Below are 16820 nucleotides of genomic sequence, written 5' to 3'. Positions count from 1 at the left end.
CGACCACCTCACAAAATATGCTTAATACCTTTAATTATGAGATCTGACTCAGCAACCACACTTCGGCCAGAAACTTCTTATAAATGTTGTTGTGTTTTTTTACCCCTGAAATCCGTTTTTCTTGGTGGTATTATCTCCATCCATCTACCTACCCGAAGCCTACAGAAACAGAGATATTCTGTTCTACCAAGGCAGAAATTTCTCAGAGACAAAAGCCCAACCCAAAGGATTTCCACACACCATGTATCGCTCTATTAGTTCTCAATACTAATACACTATTTATCTGACCCACAGTAAACCATGGTTACACAGGCAGTGTCCAAACAGAAATGAGAATCCCCAAATCAAACTCCCCCACTAAAAGCCCAGGCACTGTCTGGATTCTTAAAATTATTAGCTCATGCAAAATCAGAGGCAGGAGCCTAAATCATGGGTCTCCGTCCACTCCCCCAACAACACAGAGATGTGCTAGTTACCCTGAGTCAGCCACAGTTTGGAAGATAAACATTCAAGACAGTATTCTGAAAGATTAATAATGGGATTGATGGTAATATATATAAAGAATGTGGCACACAGTAGCAACTTACAAAATGGGAGCTGTTTAATTTTACTGTCTCACCCTACCGAAAGTCCCACCCGCACTCAGGAGGTAGCAGAACATACTAGAAAAGGCAAAAGTTCAAAGAAACCTGGGTTTGAATCCCAAGCAATTTACTGAAACCTCTCTGAACCATTTTCTTGCCTTTAAATTGGGATTTATATTTAAATGCCTATCACGTAGGATCAATATTAAATGTAAAAAACCTAGCTGATTGGCACATAGTAAGTGTTCAATAAATCATAGTTACTACTACTATTATTATTATAACTAGGCTTCAGAATATCTTGTGTCAACTCCTCTTTTTATTGTAAAAACAAAACTGTGCTTCCAGATGACTTATAACCCTGGCTCCCTTTCCCAAAAATATCGTTTTGAAATATGAGAAAAAAAACAGATGCAATTCTGATTCTTAAATACTTCTGAATAATTCAGCCCAAACACCTACGAGGTACCTAGAAAATACCTGCTGCTACTTGGATGAGGACAACCACTCTCTGTTCTATGCTCCATTGGAACTGTTGGGTTTTGTGGACATAAATGTATACAGAGGGGACGGGAGACTGAAGGCTCAAGTGTGTTGAGACTCTGAAACGCCTTGAAGCAAGCACAGGAGGAGCTGAGGGGACTCCAGAGGGATTCTGGATTAGCCTTACTGCCACCATGGATGGCAGTGAAACTGATGGGGCTCCATCTTCTCAAGCCTGACTGGGACAGGGAAGAGAGAATTCTTCAAAACTCACTCTCCTTTCGTTGAGGACCCAGGCTGCTCCCTGTCCTTAAAGACCGGCGGTCCTAGACCAAATCGCTCAGCCAGACCTCATGGCCTTAGAGTAAACCTCAAGTTCACACTCCACAAGCACAGCCATTCCACCAGCTTCACGAAAGAGGCCAAAAAGTAGAAACTGCGTAAGGAGAGTGGGAGGGTTAGGGAGGGAGCCCAGAGTACAGGCTAAGCAGGAGGGAGGGAGGGACGAGTTGTAGCAGTTCTCACTGGGAAATCAGGGGAATTCATGCCTCCCTTCTGTGCCTCAAAGCAGGATGAAGAAAGAAGAAATTTAAACTACCAGAAAGTAGCCTATCAATGATTAACATTTTAATTTTAATCTCAATAAAACCTTTTTTTTGGGGGGGGCAAAATATGTGAAGCGGGTCAAAAGATACAAATTTCCAGTTATAAAATAAGTAAGTCCTGGGGATGTAATATACAGCATGGTGACTGTAGTTAATATTTGTATATCTGAAAGTTGCTAAGATAGTAAATCTTAAAAGTTTTCATTACAAGAAAAAGAAATGTTAACTAGACTTACGGTGATGATCATTTTGCAACACATATAAATACCAAATCATTATGTTGTACACCTGACACTAATAATATTGTGTGTCAGTTATATCTCAATTAAAAATAAAATAAAATAAAACCTTCTTATTCTTCTCTTCTATCTACAGCCCTTCCTGTCCCTCTCTTCCACCCCTGTGCTCCTGTGTTTGTTTCCTAGAGCTACCATAACAAATTACCACAAACTTAGGGGTTTCAAACAACAAAAACTTATTCTCTCACAGTGCTGGAGGTTAGAAGTCCAAAATCAAGGCATGGGCAGCACCATGCTCCCTCTGAAGGCTTCAGGGGAGGATCCTTCCTGGCCTCTGCCTAGCTTCTGCTATCTCCCAGCAGTCTGACGCTCCCTGGCTTGTAACTGCATTGCTCCAACCTTTGCCTCAGCCTTCATGCAGCCTTCTCTGCATCTACCATGTCCTCTCTTCTCCTCATAAGGATACAAGTCATTGGATTTAGGGCCCACACTAATCCAATATGACCTCATCTTAATTTAACTAACTACCCCCGGAAAGACGCTATTTCCAAACAAGGTTCCATTCTGAGGTTCCAGGTGGACATGAATTTGGGGGGGATACTATTCAACCCAGTACAGCTGCCAAATGAAAATAAACCACCACCACCAAAATATGGGGCAAAGTGGAGGGAGATGACAAATTACAGCTTCACAGAACTACAGAACTTTAGATGATAAAAATGTCAAAGTTATCATCTCCAGTGGATCCATAACTACTAAATCTGAATTGGGAATAATGTAGCTTTTGCCTTTCTCTCACCCACAGGAAAATGAAATCTTGGAAAATATCAAAAGTCTCAATCAAAAGAGCACTAAAACACAGAACCATCCACTGACCCAGACACTTGACATACTGTGAAGTTCGGTATCAGGTATAGATGAACATTCACATATATTATCAAGAGTGGACCAGCAAAAAGATGTAAGCCAGGGGAAGACATTTTTCAGTTAAAAACGCTTTCATTTAACTATTTGGGGATGGGAATTGGACCATGGGTCTTAGAAGACCAAAATTTCCTTTTAAAAAAGTTACCTTGGGTTTTTAAACACTCCCTCCTCCAAATTACCCTTTTCTAACAATGACATAAGCCTACACGGAAGCACTTTAGAGTTCTTTTTTTTGTTGTTTTTAACCAAGGTATTATTTTAGCTATGTGGGGAAAAAAACCTTGAGATCAGTTTAAAGACTTGGGTACTCCCTCTGCTGGCTCTAAATTTAAAGAAAATTCTCAGTGGTTTCAGGAGCCACGTTATTAATTTCACTAGACATCCAAAACACAAGGAAAAATATGATGTGGATTCTCCCACACATATACACACAAAGTCTTCGAAGAAGTAAATAAGAAATTACAAAACACATACTGAAAACTGCCAAAGGCATCTGTTGGGTTTATTATGGGTTCACTCCAGAGAAAAGCTAATGCATTCGCTTATCTGCGTGTGGCAGGGGCCACTTCCTACCCTGGCTTTGCCCCACAAGCATGCCACAGCTTTCCTTGCTCTAAGCTCACCTCTCCACTGCAGGCCAGCAGTGCATCTGGACACCCAGGCATGGTGAGCCCCCAGAAGATAACTTGGCTTCTTCACCACAGACACATTATAGAAGCAGCAAATTAGTGCAGGTACCACAGGCCACCAGAGAACTTAGTCTACTTCACTTTGTAATGTTATCCCATAGTAGGGACTAACACACTCCAGAGAAAAAGCCTCAAGATTAAAACCACAAAAAAAGGTCCAAGTGAAAATGCACACTCTTGGGTGAAAAAAAAAAAGCCCAGCTTGAAACATACTCTAATTATACCTTTGTGTTTCACCAGGAAGGAGTGATACATCACAATATTCTACAGATGCTTGCTATTATACTTCTTTTTCCAACTGGGGAAACTGCAATACTGAGAAATGAAAGTTGTTCAGTCAAGAATAAAATGGTTAGATGCTGAGCCTGTCTGGGCAGTGATGCGATCAGAATTGGGATCGTCTATGATAATCACTATCTGAACCACCTATTCAGAAAACTACTTCAGAAGAGCTGCAGACTAGCCCTGGAAAGGTCCAGCTCAGACTGCTCGCTACCTCTTCTTCCTTCATATGTGACTTCTATTTTTCAATCCATAAATAAAAAACTTCAAGCACATCTAGGATTTATACCCCAAATGCAGAAGATTACAGACAACTTAGTTTTACACCACAGCTCTGCTCCTGCGGTGGGTAAGTATGTACGTTTTAGGCTGAACAATGCCATGGTGACTCTTTCTAGACAGTCATATTGATGCTGCATAAAGTGGGGTCCACACACAGAGGGAAGACTTGATTTCAACTTTCTCTTAAGGAAAAGTCATCCGAAGATCAGGTTTCCCTCAGTTTCTGTGATGGATAGTGACGGGCACTGATGAAGTTTTCAAGGACCTCTACACTAGAACTGCAGAAATAAGACACTACAAGACATGCCTTAGATAGCAGAGCATCATTTCATAATTACACTATATCATATCGACACCAACACTAGGAGGTCTGGGCCATCTTCATAGCTACAAGTATCCAAAAGATTCTACACATGACGTCACCCCACTCCTGAGTCACGTCATCCCCTTTCAGTGTTACTGTCCCAGAACAAGGCTAGGCTCATGGGCTGAGGACGTAATGATCCCAAGAGCAGATCCCAGCATCAGAAATGCTTTTGTCTGTTAGACACCTTCCTTGCTTTCAAGGCTTTTACACTGTAGTTGAGAATATACAGGAGTCACAGAAAAATGGCAAAAGGAACAGACAGGAGTCAGAGGGTGGGCAGGGTCGGGTGGGGTTGAGAGAGTAGGTTTTTCCAGCAAGGTGAGCGGAGAGTGCTGATGCAGAATGCAAAAAGAGAAACACAGCTACTGTCCTGCCAGCCAGCCTAAGGATGGGGGAGGGGAAGCAGAGGAGAGAAAATGAAGTAAGAGTTTGCAGAAATGGAGATGACTCGAACAGCTGTGAAACCACAATGGTTAGTAACAGATATTACAGAACACTAGTGCCCTGGGTTCAGTTCACACAGGCACTCTTAACTCCACCCCTGCTAGCTGTGGGTCCCTGAGGTAGTCCCTCACGTGCTCCTGGCCTGTTTCCTCACTTGCAAAATGAAGTAGTTAGATGATTTTTAAGACTTCGTTTAGTTCTGAATTTGAGGCAAGAATCAATACAGATGATTCGACTGCATCAAGGCTCCACATCCACTCCGAGAGGCCGGTCCTATACCACAGCCCCAGGAAACAGAATTGGGGACCCCAGATTAGTCCAGGGCCACAGGCATGCTCTAATCCAGGTGGGCCTGGGAAGGTCCCAGCTTCTCCCAAACAGACCCAAACTGCAGGAGCCATGTGACAGCGGTCTTGCATCTCCAAAGCAAGCTGAAGATGATCTGCAGAGAGCTAAAAGCCAGCTCCAAGCCAGAGCTCAACTTCGACTTTTCAGTTTGCTGGTAACTTCTCTGCAGAGAGCCGAAGCACTAAGGAAAGTAGAAGTACAGAGGGGAAAAAAGGCAAAGAGAAGGGACAAGTCTACAGAGCACAGATTTGCATGTTTATTTTCTGTCTTCCCCCAAGAGAACACAAACTCCTATGAACTGGAACCTTATCTGCCTTGTGCTACCACTACATCCCTGGGCCGGGCAGAACGCCCTGCACACTGTATGCCGTTGATACATACTTGCTGAATGAATCCAATGGCATGAAATGCAAACGGGTAAAAAGGTTTTCTCTTTCCAATCTTTTACTCACTTACTGTACGCCAGCTGTATCATCCACTGATACTAACCCACCTACACATGTGTCATCCCCAGCTCCTTCTATAGCAGCAAAAAGCCAAAGTGGTCTTCAGGGCTTCTCCATTTGTGATACAGGAAACGGTAAGGAGAAAAATGAGGAGTCAAAAATAGGAGCAAGTCTGTTCCTCACAGACAAGATGAATGAGCATGAAAACAAAACAAATTCCATATTCTCTCCAGCCCAGGGAATCTGGAATCTGATCAGCAATGGGTAATTTTGGTACCTCCCCAGAAGGCACTGGCCTAGAAAGTCTTATCTTTGCATTTTTATAAAGATCTTTGGATGAACTGTATCTGCTAAACTTTATGCAAACCAAGTAAATGATTTTTTAGTGGGACAAGGCTTCTTCATTAATTTTCCAAATAAAAATACCTTGCAGGTTTTAAGTAAGCATCACGAGTATTAAAAAGTTTAACTACAAGATGTTCTTCTATGGTGTCATTCTCTTAAAATAGAACCCTCCTAAAAACTCCTAAAAATAAGTCTGCATAGTTTCATTTCATTTTCGAAGAAGGAGATAAACATATCAAAACAAACAGCTTCTTTTTAAAAGAGTCTCTCTGCTACACGGGGCTCACCGATCAAAGTCTAAAAGGGCCAATTTCTTCACCTCACAGGTCGATGACACAGCTTTGAAAAAGAAGAAAAACAGTCCCCCTGGTGTACTGCTGCTGTAGAAAGAGGAAGTATGTTAGTTGAGAATCACTGACGAAGACAGTACTGCCAAAGGAAATTACAAAACAGCATTTTAGCAACAGGGGCCAAGCTGAAGACAGATTCCTCATACATGGCATGACTGTAACTGGCCCTTTACTCCAAAAGGTGACTGAGGTCAAAATTAGAGGCCAAAATGGAATTATTATGAGTTTGTCATTTTGAAATTGTTAAAAATATTTTTAAACATCAAAGTTGCAGTTAAAATAACATTTTTAAAACACAGTACGTTGAAAAGGAACTGGGTGCGTTCATCTAAAAAGCTAGAACAGTGAGGATGTGAGCAAGCTTTATGTGGCGGGTCAGCCCTCATCTTTCAACCTGGGGAAGAACTGGTGAGAGGACACATTCTCACATGAGGGAAGACTCGGTCTCTTGAAGAACCATCCTCTGCAGCAGCAGCAGAAGTCCTCACACAGTATATTACATTTATGAAATTGTAGGAACCACCACAGAAACTCATGGCTGCCTAACGTGACTGTGCCCTGACCCATGGGAACCACAGATGTGTGGACGTGTGTAGGAGAATCAGTAATAAATGGGCCTTACCAGGTAAACCCTGGAGTCCTAGAGGTCTGCCTGAGACAGGTGGAAACAGACAACTCACCAGCTCAGTTACAGGTGCCATGCAAGTAAGCTGAATCTGAATTAAGGGAAATGTAACCTTTTCCCCTCTTAACCACATCTGATTATTCATTTCTACTTTCATGCCCGAGGTAAGGGAACCTGCAAGATAGCCATCACCTTTCTCCCTGGCACAGTTTGCATCCAACAAACTTCAGTTAACCAAGAGCTTCCTCCTTTTGCTAAAATGCTCTCTTTTTTGCCTCCTTCGTCACTTCATAGTTCCTAAGTACCCATCCTGATAGGCACCAGACAGCCTTAAAAACACTGTGCACTCACTCAGCCTCCATCAATAATCATCCATCTTCTGATGCTGAAACAATAACCAAGATATTTTAGATTGAGAGGCAAATATGCTTTTCAGGAAAACAACTTCTACTTACATAAGACTACTCAGTATTTAATAAATAACCTTTAAAAAGGATCAATTTAAAGAGAAAAACAGTGTGAAAAAGATCTCTAGAACCACGGCTACTAACTACCTCTGTATTAACTACCTGTGTGACCTTAGAAAAGTCATTAACTTGAAGAATCAGGTTCTTCACCTATAAAATAAGGGGGTTGAAGATCTGCAAACCTCATCCTGGCTGTACATTAAAATAACCTGAGAAACTTCAAAATAAAACTAAAACAACCCCACCAACCAATGCCCACACATCAGCCCAGTTGAATCAGGTTCTCTGGGCACTGGTATTTTTTAAAAGCTCCCAGGTAATTCTAACATGCAACCAGGATTTTGAGCCACTGGTCTCAATTCTGATCTCTAAGGCCTCTTTTCTAATTCAGTCTACGATCTTAGAGAGATAGTTCTGGTTACAATATCTCATAATACAATAGTCCAAAAAGCTACAAAAGAAGTAAGGTCTAGACTGTGCCTATTATGCCTATGTGCACACATGTCTAGGAGAGGTTAACCTGAATTCTAGACATCTTTAGAAGTTAAAAACCTGCATGCATAACTCAGAATGAAAGTAGTGTGGTTTAAATGCACACGCATGCTTCCAAAATGACTAATCATGATAGAAATCAACTCCTGAAACTCGGATGCATGGAAATGGGTCACAATTAGCTCCTGACCTCTCCCTTGTCCCTCTTCTTCCACCCCCCACTAAACCACAAGCACAAAAAAGCTTGGCTATTAGTCATAATCGGAATGTGAAACCAGCAGCCCCAGTTTCAAAGGGCATTCTCCATCATCAAAGATTTGGAAGTTCCTGCATGGCTGCATCTTTTGATAAAGGTCATCTTACAAAAATTCTTCAACTAAATTATATCCCTATAGTCTTCAAGGATTAGTTTTTGTGTGATACTCAGAAACAGAATTGGTGTAAAATTTTCAAGTAAAAATACTCATAGAATATGTGCCCTGTATTAAACATATTAGGGCTGGGAAGTTTCAATTCACAATATTTAACAGGATTTTAGTTAAAGAAAGATGCGACAACAGAGAAGGAAAAAAGAAACCATGAGACCAAAAATAGTTAGGACATAAAACCACAAAGTTTATGACTAGGTCCAAAATCTCTATTGCAAATCCTGCAAGCTACATGAAAAAATAATTAATCCAGTCTCAACTCATGGCTACTTTTGGTAATACCACTTTCTCACATAAATCTTAAATTCAGATACTATAAAAAATTCAAATACTATAAACTGGTATTATCTTTAACTATAAATATGATGCAAAAAACAGTATTTGTGGAGTTTAAATTACTTTCATAATCTTAAAAATAATAAGAAAAGTAAAAACCCTTCCTATGTTAACTTTTTAACTAACTTAAAGCTAACTGTTAACTAACAGATTTTCTGCCAAATTCAAAATATGCAGGACTAAATTTCAAGTGTGAGAAATTTGGAAAATATCCCACCACCCCCCAAAATCCGTCTTCTTAGATCCCATAAATTCACCCCTTCCTAACAATGAACCTTGAGATTAACCCTTACTATCCACTTGGAAACTCAATTTTATTTTATTTTTTTTTGCGGTACGCGGGCCTCTCAGTGTTGTGGCCTCTCCCGTTGCAAAGCACAGGCTCCGGACGCACAGGCTCAGCGGCCATGGCTCACGGGCCCAGCCGCTCCGCGGCATGTGGGATCCTCCCGGACCGGGGCACGAACCTGTGTCCCCTGCATCGGCAGGCAGACTCTCAACCACTGCGCCACCAGGGAAGCCCTGGAAACTCAATTTTTAAAGGTATCACATTAGCACTGTTTTGAAACGGAACTCTCATCTGTTTCATAAATATCTCTCATATCACACAACTCATATTCTTTTGCAAAGCAATAAAATTAAATCAAATGTAAGATTCATAATATCAGCATTTGTTCAAGGATGAGCCAGATCTGTGGAATAATATCAAAGCACACGTTTTGCTATTAAAGTATCTAAACAAGCCCTTCCCAATACTAAAAAAAATTTTTGAAGGCACTTTGCAAGATTTTTTAAAAGCAAATTAAAAGTCAATAACACTAAATTCTTTAGCTTTTTCATACACTGACTCTTCTACAGTGTTTCAGTTCTCCGCCTAAGGTCAAATTATTCTTATTTTACACACCCACTGGAATCCAGGAAGTACAGGGCTCCCCAAAGACAACGAAGGAAAGGACAGAAGGAGAAAGCAACTACCTCTTTAATTAAAAGAAAAAAAAAAGGCTAACTTGTTAATAGAAGCAACTGACAAACGATATGCATCTCCAGCTGCACAAGGCACAGGGCTCTCTTTTGCCTGGTACACATTCATATCTTAGGAGATGGGACCAGGAGGATGAGGTGCAAGAGCAAAGCAGCTGGGTATCAGCAGCCCAGCAGGGGGACAGGAGTTAATCTCTCTGGATGCCCAACTGCAGGAAGTCATTACATCATAGGCCTTTCCACACCTCTCTCCCTACCACGTGTCCAGTGCCCCAAGAGGCAGAAAAGGAGCAGTAGAGAGCCCCTCTTCGGGTTCACTTATAATAATAGGTAGAAGCCATTACAGTCCAGCCCTGCCAGCAAACCTCCCTCCCAAAGGCTTAGGTGAAGAGCCAGGCCCTGGTCCTCCACACTTGGACCCCCTGCCTCAGACAGGGCCAGAGTCCAGGCCCCAGCGGGGAAGCAGCAGGTGCGGCTAGTCCCTGTCGAGGTGGCAGGGCTGGCCCGTTCCAGGTCCCAAATCATCTCAGAGGCTACTCCGAGGCGGGTTTGCTGTTGAGACATCTCTGAGGAATAAAGGTGTCAACACAGGCAAGGAAAGAGAACTGGCCAAGAAAAGGTTTACAACCACTGCTTTTTGTCATGGGATCGATGTGCCTGTGGGAATTAATTAACACCCACAAGCCCGAAACTTGGACACAGGGTTCTCATCCAGCTAGTCACAACACACCATGCTCCTGAGACCTACTGGAAGCCACACATCCAACCTCACCTCCGGGCACCGACTCCCAAACACGTCCCCTCACTCCACCCGCAGCGGCCTCGCGTGCACCCACTACCGGGAAATCGACTCCAAAGTTGGCCGAGGACCTACCCACTCTGCGATGACCCAGGAACCCGGCAAATGCACTCCTGTCCGTCTGTCCTTCCCTCGCCAGCGTCCCTCGCGCCCTCTCCTAACCTGGCCATGCCCGAGGCTTCCCCAGGAGCCCCCTCTCCCCGTCCCGCCGCCTGCGCGGCCATCCCCGGGTTCCCCTCCTCCGGGGTCACAAAGAACCCCCAAAGCCTCACAGCGGATGCTCTCCCTGCCAACCCCTCTCCCCGGCGCCCGCAGGCGCGCTCCGACGAATCGAAGGCACATCTCGCAATGCGCAGGAGGCCCGGCGGGTCTGGCCGCCGGCCCCAGGTGAGTACGCACCTTCCAGCCGGCAGAGCTGTTGCTGTCGCCCTTATCCTTGAAGTAGGGCACGCAGCGCACCATCCACTCGTAGATCTGGGACAGAGTGAGACGTTTGTCCGGGGAGCTCTCGATGGCGCGAGTGATCAGGTCGGCGTATGACAGGTTCCCCCAGGCGTTCCGCCGCGACGAGCATTTCCTCGGCTGCCCGGAGCCCCCAGCCGCCCCCGGCTGCGGCGGTGGCAGTGTCTGCTGAGGCTGCAGCGGCGTCTGCGTCCCCCCGCTCAGCGCGCCCGCCGCGGGGGCTGGCCCGGACCCGGGGTCCTGCCCTCCCGGAGCTAGCAGCCGAGCCGAGTCCTCCAGGAGCAGCCCAGAGCCCAGGGGGCCGCCCGCGCCGCCGCCGATCGCCATGGCCGAGCCGGCCCTACCGCCGCCGTCCTCGTCGTCTTCATCGTCCTCCTCCTCGGGGATCATGGAGTCAGCGGCCGCCTCCCCCGAGGGCTTGGCCGGGCTCCCCTGGAGCTCCGGCCTCTGCAGGGGCCACGTACAGGAGCGCGGCCGGCTTTGGGGCTCGAACTCCGGGTCCAGCTCCACTTCGAGCGGAGAGAGCGGGGCCGGGGAGGCCGGCGCCTCTGCCATCTTCGCCGCCCGCCCGCCCGCGGCTCGGGCTCTCGCGCTCTCCTCTCGCGCCGGGGTGGGGTGCGGCGGGGGAGGGACGGGGGCGCCGCGAAGGCTCGGGCTCCCGGGCGCCGCCGTCGCCGCTACTGCCGCCGCCTGGGGAGGAAGCACGAGAGAAGAGAGAAGGAGAGTTGGTTATCCCGGGCTGGAGACCAGTCCTCGCCCGCCGCCGCCGCGGCCACCGCTTCCCGATCGCACCGCGCCCGCCTCCCAGGAGCAGGCAGACCTGGAGACGTGCGTCCCGCGGACCTGGCGCAGCAGACGCGGGCCCCCTACCAGGCCGCTGGGGAGACTGGAGCGAATGGACGGGCTCTCACGGGGCACTCCCCACTCCCCCCGCCGCCGCCGCGGAAGCTGCAGGTCTCTCCTGGGCTAGGTGGCGGGGCGGGGAAGAAGGGGGAGGGGCGGGGAAGAAGGGGGAGGGGCGCGGGCCGCGCCTTTAAAGCGGGCAGCAGCCCGAGCTGGCGCAGCCCAGCCGTGTTCGGAGCCCGAGTCTGGGCGGGCGTGCGTTTGTTTATGTTTCGCTCCGGCCCGCTCAAGTGCTTCCCGCGGCGACGCCGCCAAAGTCTGTGGCGTCTTCGGCTCTTCTCCCAGTTCCTGGCCCTGCCGCCTCCGCGCCCCCCTGCCACCCACCCTCCTAACGGAGGGCCCAAGCCCGGGGAAGGCGCGGGCAGCTCCCTTCTCCCCTCTTCGCCCGCGGGCTGAGAGGGTGAACGTGGGTCCGAGAGCAAACGGGCCCTTGTCACTTCCAGAAAAAAAGGAAAGAGGGAAGAAGGGAGGCAAGCAGCTCGGCGGGTATTAGCAAGGGGTCGAGCCGAGCAGCAACGGCCACTTTGGGGGTTTGTGTGGTTTATTTTCCCGCGGGCGTCGTGTACTCCACCCCCTTCCCAGTAAGAGCGAGAGGAGGGGGCAAGTCGGAACGTCAATCTTCCAACAGGTCGAGAAGCACCAAGTCTCCCGGGCCGCCAGAAAACCCGGACCAGCACGTTCATCACCTCCTGGCTCCCGCTGCTGCCATCTTGACAGTTTCCCCCCTTCACTCAAGTCCTTTAAAAACACTAGCGGGAGAGAAGAGCGGCGCGCACACCGAGTCACGGGGAGGGAAAAGGGAAGCGCCTGGCCCAGCTCAGAAGCAGATCCGGAGTCACCGGGAAGGCGGCCGACCCGCTGCACAGCTCCGGCGCCTACCTGGGTTCCTTCTCTTCAGGGACGAGGGGGGAGGACTCACAATCCCGCGCGGGGCCGGGGCAGGGCGAGGAGGGGGCGCGCAACCTCGGCCAAGAAGAGGCGCTCCAGCCGCCGCCGCAGCCCGCCTGAAGAACCGCCTGTCAGCCTGCGCGCTGCTGCCTTCCACATTCCTCCTCCTCCCTTCCACGAGCAGGGCGGCCGCGGCAGCAGCACAAAGTTATAGACACACGCAGGGTGCCTCAACCTAAGCTGACGGCGGGCGGGCGGGCGGGCGGGTCCCCGCCCAGGGGGAGGGCTGGGCGGCGGGCCCGGGTGTGCTGGTGTGCGTGTGTGTGCGCGTGTGTGCGCGCGCGCGCGCCTGCGCGACCCGGCCCCGCGGAGCCGCGGGCTTGGGTGTGAGGCCGCGCGCCGGGGGCCGGGACTCCGCAGGCTCCAGCAGCGGTACCCGCCGGGCTCCTCCTCTCTCCCGCGAGCCTCAACGACAACAAAGCGCGGCGCTGGCCCAGGAGAAGAGGGAGGGGGGGCCCGCAGAGCCCCAAACCCTCCACCAGCGCAGTCGCGTGGCCTCCCTGACTCGGAGCAGGGCGCCTGGCACCGGGGGGTCCCCAGCTAGCGCGTCCCTCCGCCAGGCTCTGCGCCCGCCCTGGTGTCCGGTTCCCCATTAGAACCCGACACCAGGTAACACCCGAGATAAGATGCTGACCGCAGATGGCAAGGGTTACCTCAGCGTGAAAATACTGGCAAGCGAAGATGTTCGTGCCCTCAGGACTTCGATAAACCGATGCCCTCAGATTTGATCAGGCACCAAGAGGTTTGCACTAACCTAGGACGCTTGACCGCAATCGTGTTTCACTTTTCGTGAATTTCACGGCAAACGAGGGGAGAAGTGTAACTCGGGAGAAAAGCAGATTATTCCACATTCCTAAATGCAAGAACAAATTTTGAACAACTGTGAATGGGAAATAATGAGTCTAATTTTTAAATGACGGCAAAACACCTAATTGTGCATTTTTTACTTTTTAAAAGAAAGATGCTCCTTTAGATTTAGAAAAATATCTTCACAAGTCCTTATCCTACGATCAGTACCCAAAGTCGTTCATTTGTGCACTAAGAATGCAATACATGCGACACGCACACCAAAATTCTATCCGCTTTGGTTTATAAATATCTTTCCCCGCCCCCACTCCCCAAATCCTTCCAAGTCACTAGAAATATCTTGGAGTCCAAAGCGGACTCCGCAACAACCCCGTACACAAAAAGGTCCAACCCAGAGTACCCAGGAATCCGCCCACCCGGCCGACTCCAGGCTCCGGGCTTTGCGCAGGACCCGTCACTCAAGTGACGCGCGGCCCCGCCCCTGCACCAAGCTAGTTCGACGCGTACAAACAGATGATGTCATTGTATCCACAAGCGCGTGACCCGGGATCTCTGCGCCGCGTCGCCATTCGCTGCGCCGCTTACTCGTCAAGCCGCGCCGCTTACTCGTCAAGCCACGCCGCGCGCTGACTGGCCGCGGCCACCCGTCACCAGGCCCCAGACGCCCCTCTCCGCCCCCCTTCTCCGCCCCCCAACAAATAATAAACAATCGAGTAAAATTCGAAGGAAGGAAGGAGGAGAGGGTAAAGAGAGGGCGAACCAGGAGCCAATCCTCCGCGCGCTGATGGGAGGGGGAGTTAAAAGGCGAGGGACGTGAGAAGACCGGGGAGGGGAGGGAAGGAGCAGACCTGAGACGATGTGTCCAGCCGCGATGAGGTGGCATCAGGGGAGGAAAGTTGGAGAGCATTCTGCGGGGCACGCCTGGTAATACGGGGGGCGCTAGGGCCCGGCAGCGGCCGATCTCGGGGCTCCTGGGCGGTGAGCGGCCCTCCGAAGGGGCGGAGACTGGGCCGCGCTAGCGCAGCTAGGGCGGAGCCGGCAGACACGTGCGGGAGGAGGGCGGACGCGCGCGCGGGCGCGCTTCACAGGCTCGCCCTGGGCGCGCGGCACCAGCAGCAGCGCGCGCTTGTTTACCAGCGCACGTGGGTGTTATTTTTAAACGGAATGTTGTGCTGGCAGCTCAGCGGAGTGGCGGGCGCGTGGGGCCGCCCGCGCCAGCTGGGGGACGCGGCGGGGCCCGCGCCACGGCCTCTACGAGCGAAGCTCAGGGGCCAACAAGGCTGTCCCCACTGCGGGCATTTATGCAGCCGGCCGCTCCGGCTGGGAGCCTGATTGCGAGTTTCGCGCGCTGTCCAAACCCCTACCGAGACAAGTGTTCTCGCCGCGGAACGCTGCCTTTTGTAAGCTCGGCCTCGGCTCCCTCATTCACATCCCGGGAACAAAGCCACCTTTCTTTTCTCCCTGGAGGCCGCGCCAGGCCGGGCTCCGCGGCCACCCGTTCCGGAGTAGATTTTACACGTTCACACACTCACTGGCACAAAATACCGTCCACGAGGTGGATTCTCATCACCCTTCGTGGTTTGTGTCCTTGCTCCCTTGCTCCGAATGTCCCCGGTCCATCTGTGCCCGTCTCTTGGGCACACATCTCTGCCCACGTACATCCGCGCTTCTACTTCGGGTTGTCTGCGGAGGGGGAGGTCTGGGGTAGAGGTCTCTGACTGCTTCCTGGGCTTGACCCCTCTGCGTGCGGCCCCTCTCCTCTCGTTGTGTGCCTGCCCCACTGAGAAGCCCAGAGTTTGCATTTCGTTTATAAGCTGGCAGTGTGGAAGATGATGTACGATCACAGCTCTCAGCTTCAAGTGCCCAAGGCTGGGTAGAATTCATTACCCTGAGTCTGATTTTCTGCTTTGCACGAAGAACCAGGAGGCCAGATTACCCAGGGCTTTGCACTGTGGTAGAGCATAAAATCCAAAGAACTTTCAGTTGCTTCTTTTTAATACTTTAACACACTGTAAAAGAAATCACCCTTTTTCTTCTCTAAATCTAAGCAATCCTTTGTCATTAAGACGTAGAAAGAATGTGTTTACACTGGCAAGGCTCTCAGCCATTATATTTTCACTATAAACATGTTGAGTGTCCATTTACAAAATGCATATCCCAAGGGCATTCCAAAAAAAATGAAAGTTAAAAGATTCAGTAGATTGAGCTCATTGTGACCCTCTTGGTGATTAACAGGGGTAGGGACATAATAAAGCTCTTTCCCTCAAAAAGCTTTACAGTCTTAGGGGGATGAAACGTTTAAAAGTTCAGTATTTCAAGAGCTTAAAAGCAGTACAAGACAAATACAAGTGTTGGGCAATTTTCCAATGAGTTGAGGATCAAAACTTCAAATGGCAGTGACTATAAACATTCAGTCTGGTAAATATGAATCTTACCCAAAGAATTAACATTTGTAATGTATCCCTATAGGCAAGCCTTTGAAAACTCAGAGTGATTGTTCCCTTTTAGCCTGAAATTGCTTTGACCTTTGCTTTCTTCTTGAAGGCTTCCTTGGTCTTTCATTTCCTCACCCAAGTGTTTAGTATAGGAAAGCTGAATAAGTTATGGTTGTTGATTAGGAAAGAGTGCGAGCATTACCTTTGCAGTAGAATTTTTTATCAAAGTTTTCCCTACTTATCATACCGTGTTTATTTCTACAATGACTTAAGGTGGTAACTGTCCACTCCATTTTGTAAATTCAATCACTGGAGGAACAAACATTTTTTAAAAAAATTTTACCTGAATAAGCTAAGTAATCTGCTAAAACTGTTATCCTTATAAAACAGGAAGAGACATTAGATATCTCTGTCTCCACTATGTGAGGACACAGTGAGAAGGTGGCTATCTGCAAGCCAGGAAAAGAGCTCTCACCAGAAAGCAAATCCTATTGGAAACTTGATCTTGGACTTCCCAGCCTCTGGAACGTGAAATTATTTCTTTGATCAGAAGCAGTGCCATGTTAGAGCACTGGAATCACAACTAAATGCTGAACAATCATTGACAGGAAGACACTGGAACTCACCAAAAAAAGATACCCAACATCCAAAGACAAAGGAGAAGCTGCAATGAGACAGCAGGAGGGAAACAATCACAATAAAATCAAATCCCATAACTGCTGGGTGGGTGACTCACAAACTGGAGA

At 48.7% G+C, this 16820-nt stretch overlaps 1 protein-coding gene across 4 annotated transcripts in view; it reads right to left on the bottom strand.

Annotated features, from left to right (window-relative positions):
- The window catches only part of FOXO3 (forkhead box O3), a gene marked incomplete at both ends in the record, with an annotated part of 113271 nt that extends 101618 nt beyond the window's left edge, over positions 1-11653 (bottom strand). For 2 of the 4 annotated variants that reach the window (XM_079716694.1, XM_079716690.1), the window contains one exon: positions 10919-11536. In XM_079716694.1, the coding sequence (XP_079572820.1) occupies positions 10919-11536 (618 nt within the window). Of the gene's footprint in view, positions 1-10594; positions 10694-10914 lie in introns of those variants that run through there. The other 2 variants (XM_079716691.1, XM_079716693.1) reach the window with 2 other exon arrangements.
- Between the last annotated feature and the right edge of the window lie 5167 nt (positions 11654-16820).

Source organism: Hyperoodon ampullatus, assembly GCF_949752795.1.
Source record: "Hyperoodon ampullatus genome assembly, chromosome: 12".
Classification (NCBI taxonomy): domain Eukaryota; kingdom Metazoa; phylum Chordata; class Mammalia; order Artiodactyla; family Ziphiidae; genus Hyperoodon; species Hyperoodon ampullatus.
The sequence above is the reverse complement of the archived record's forward strand: the minus strand, read 5'-3'. Positions and strand labels throughout refer to the sequence as shown.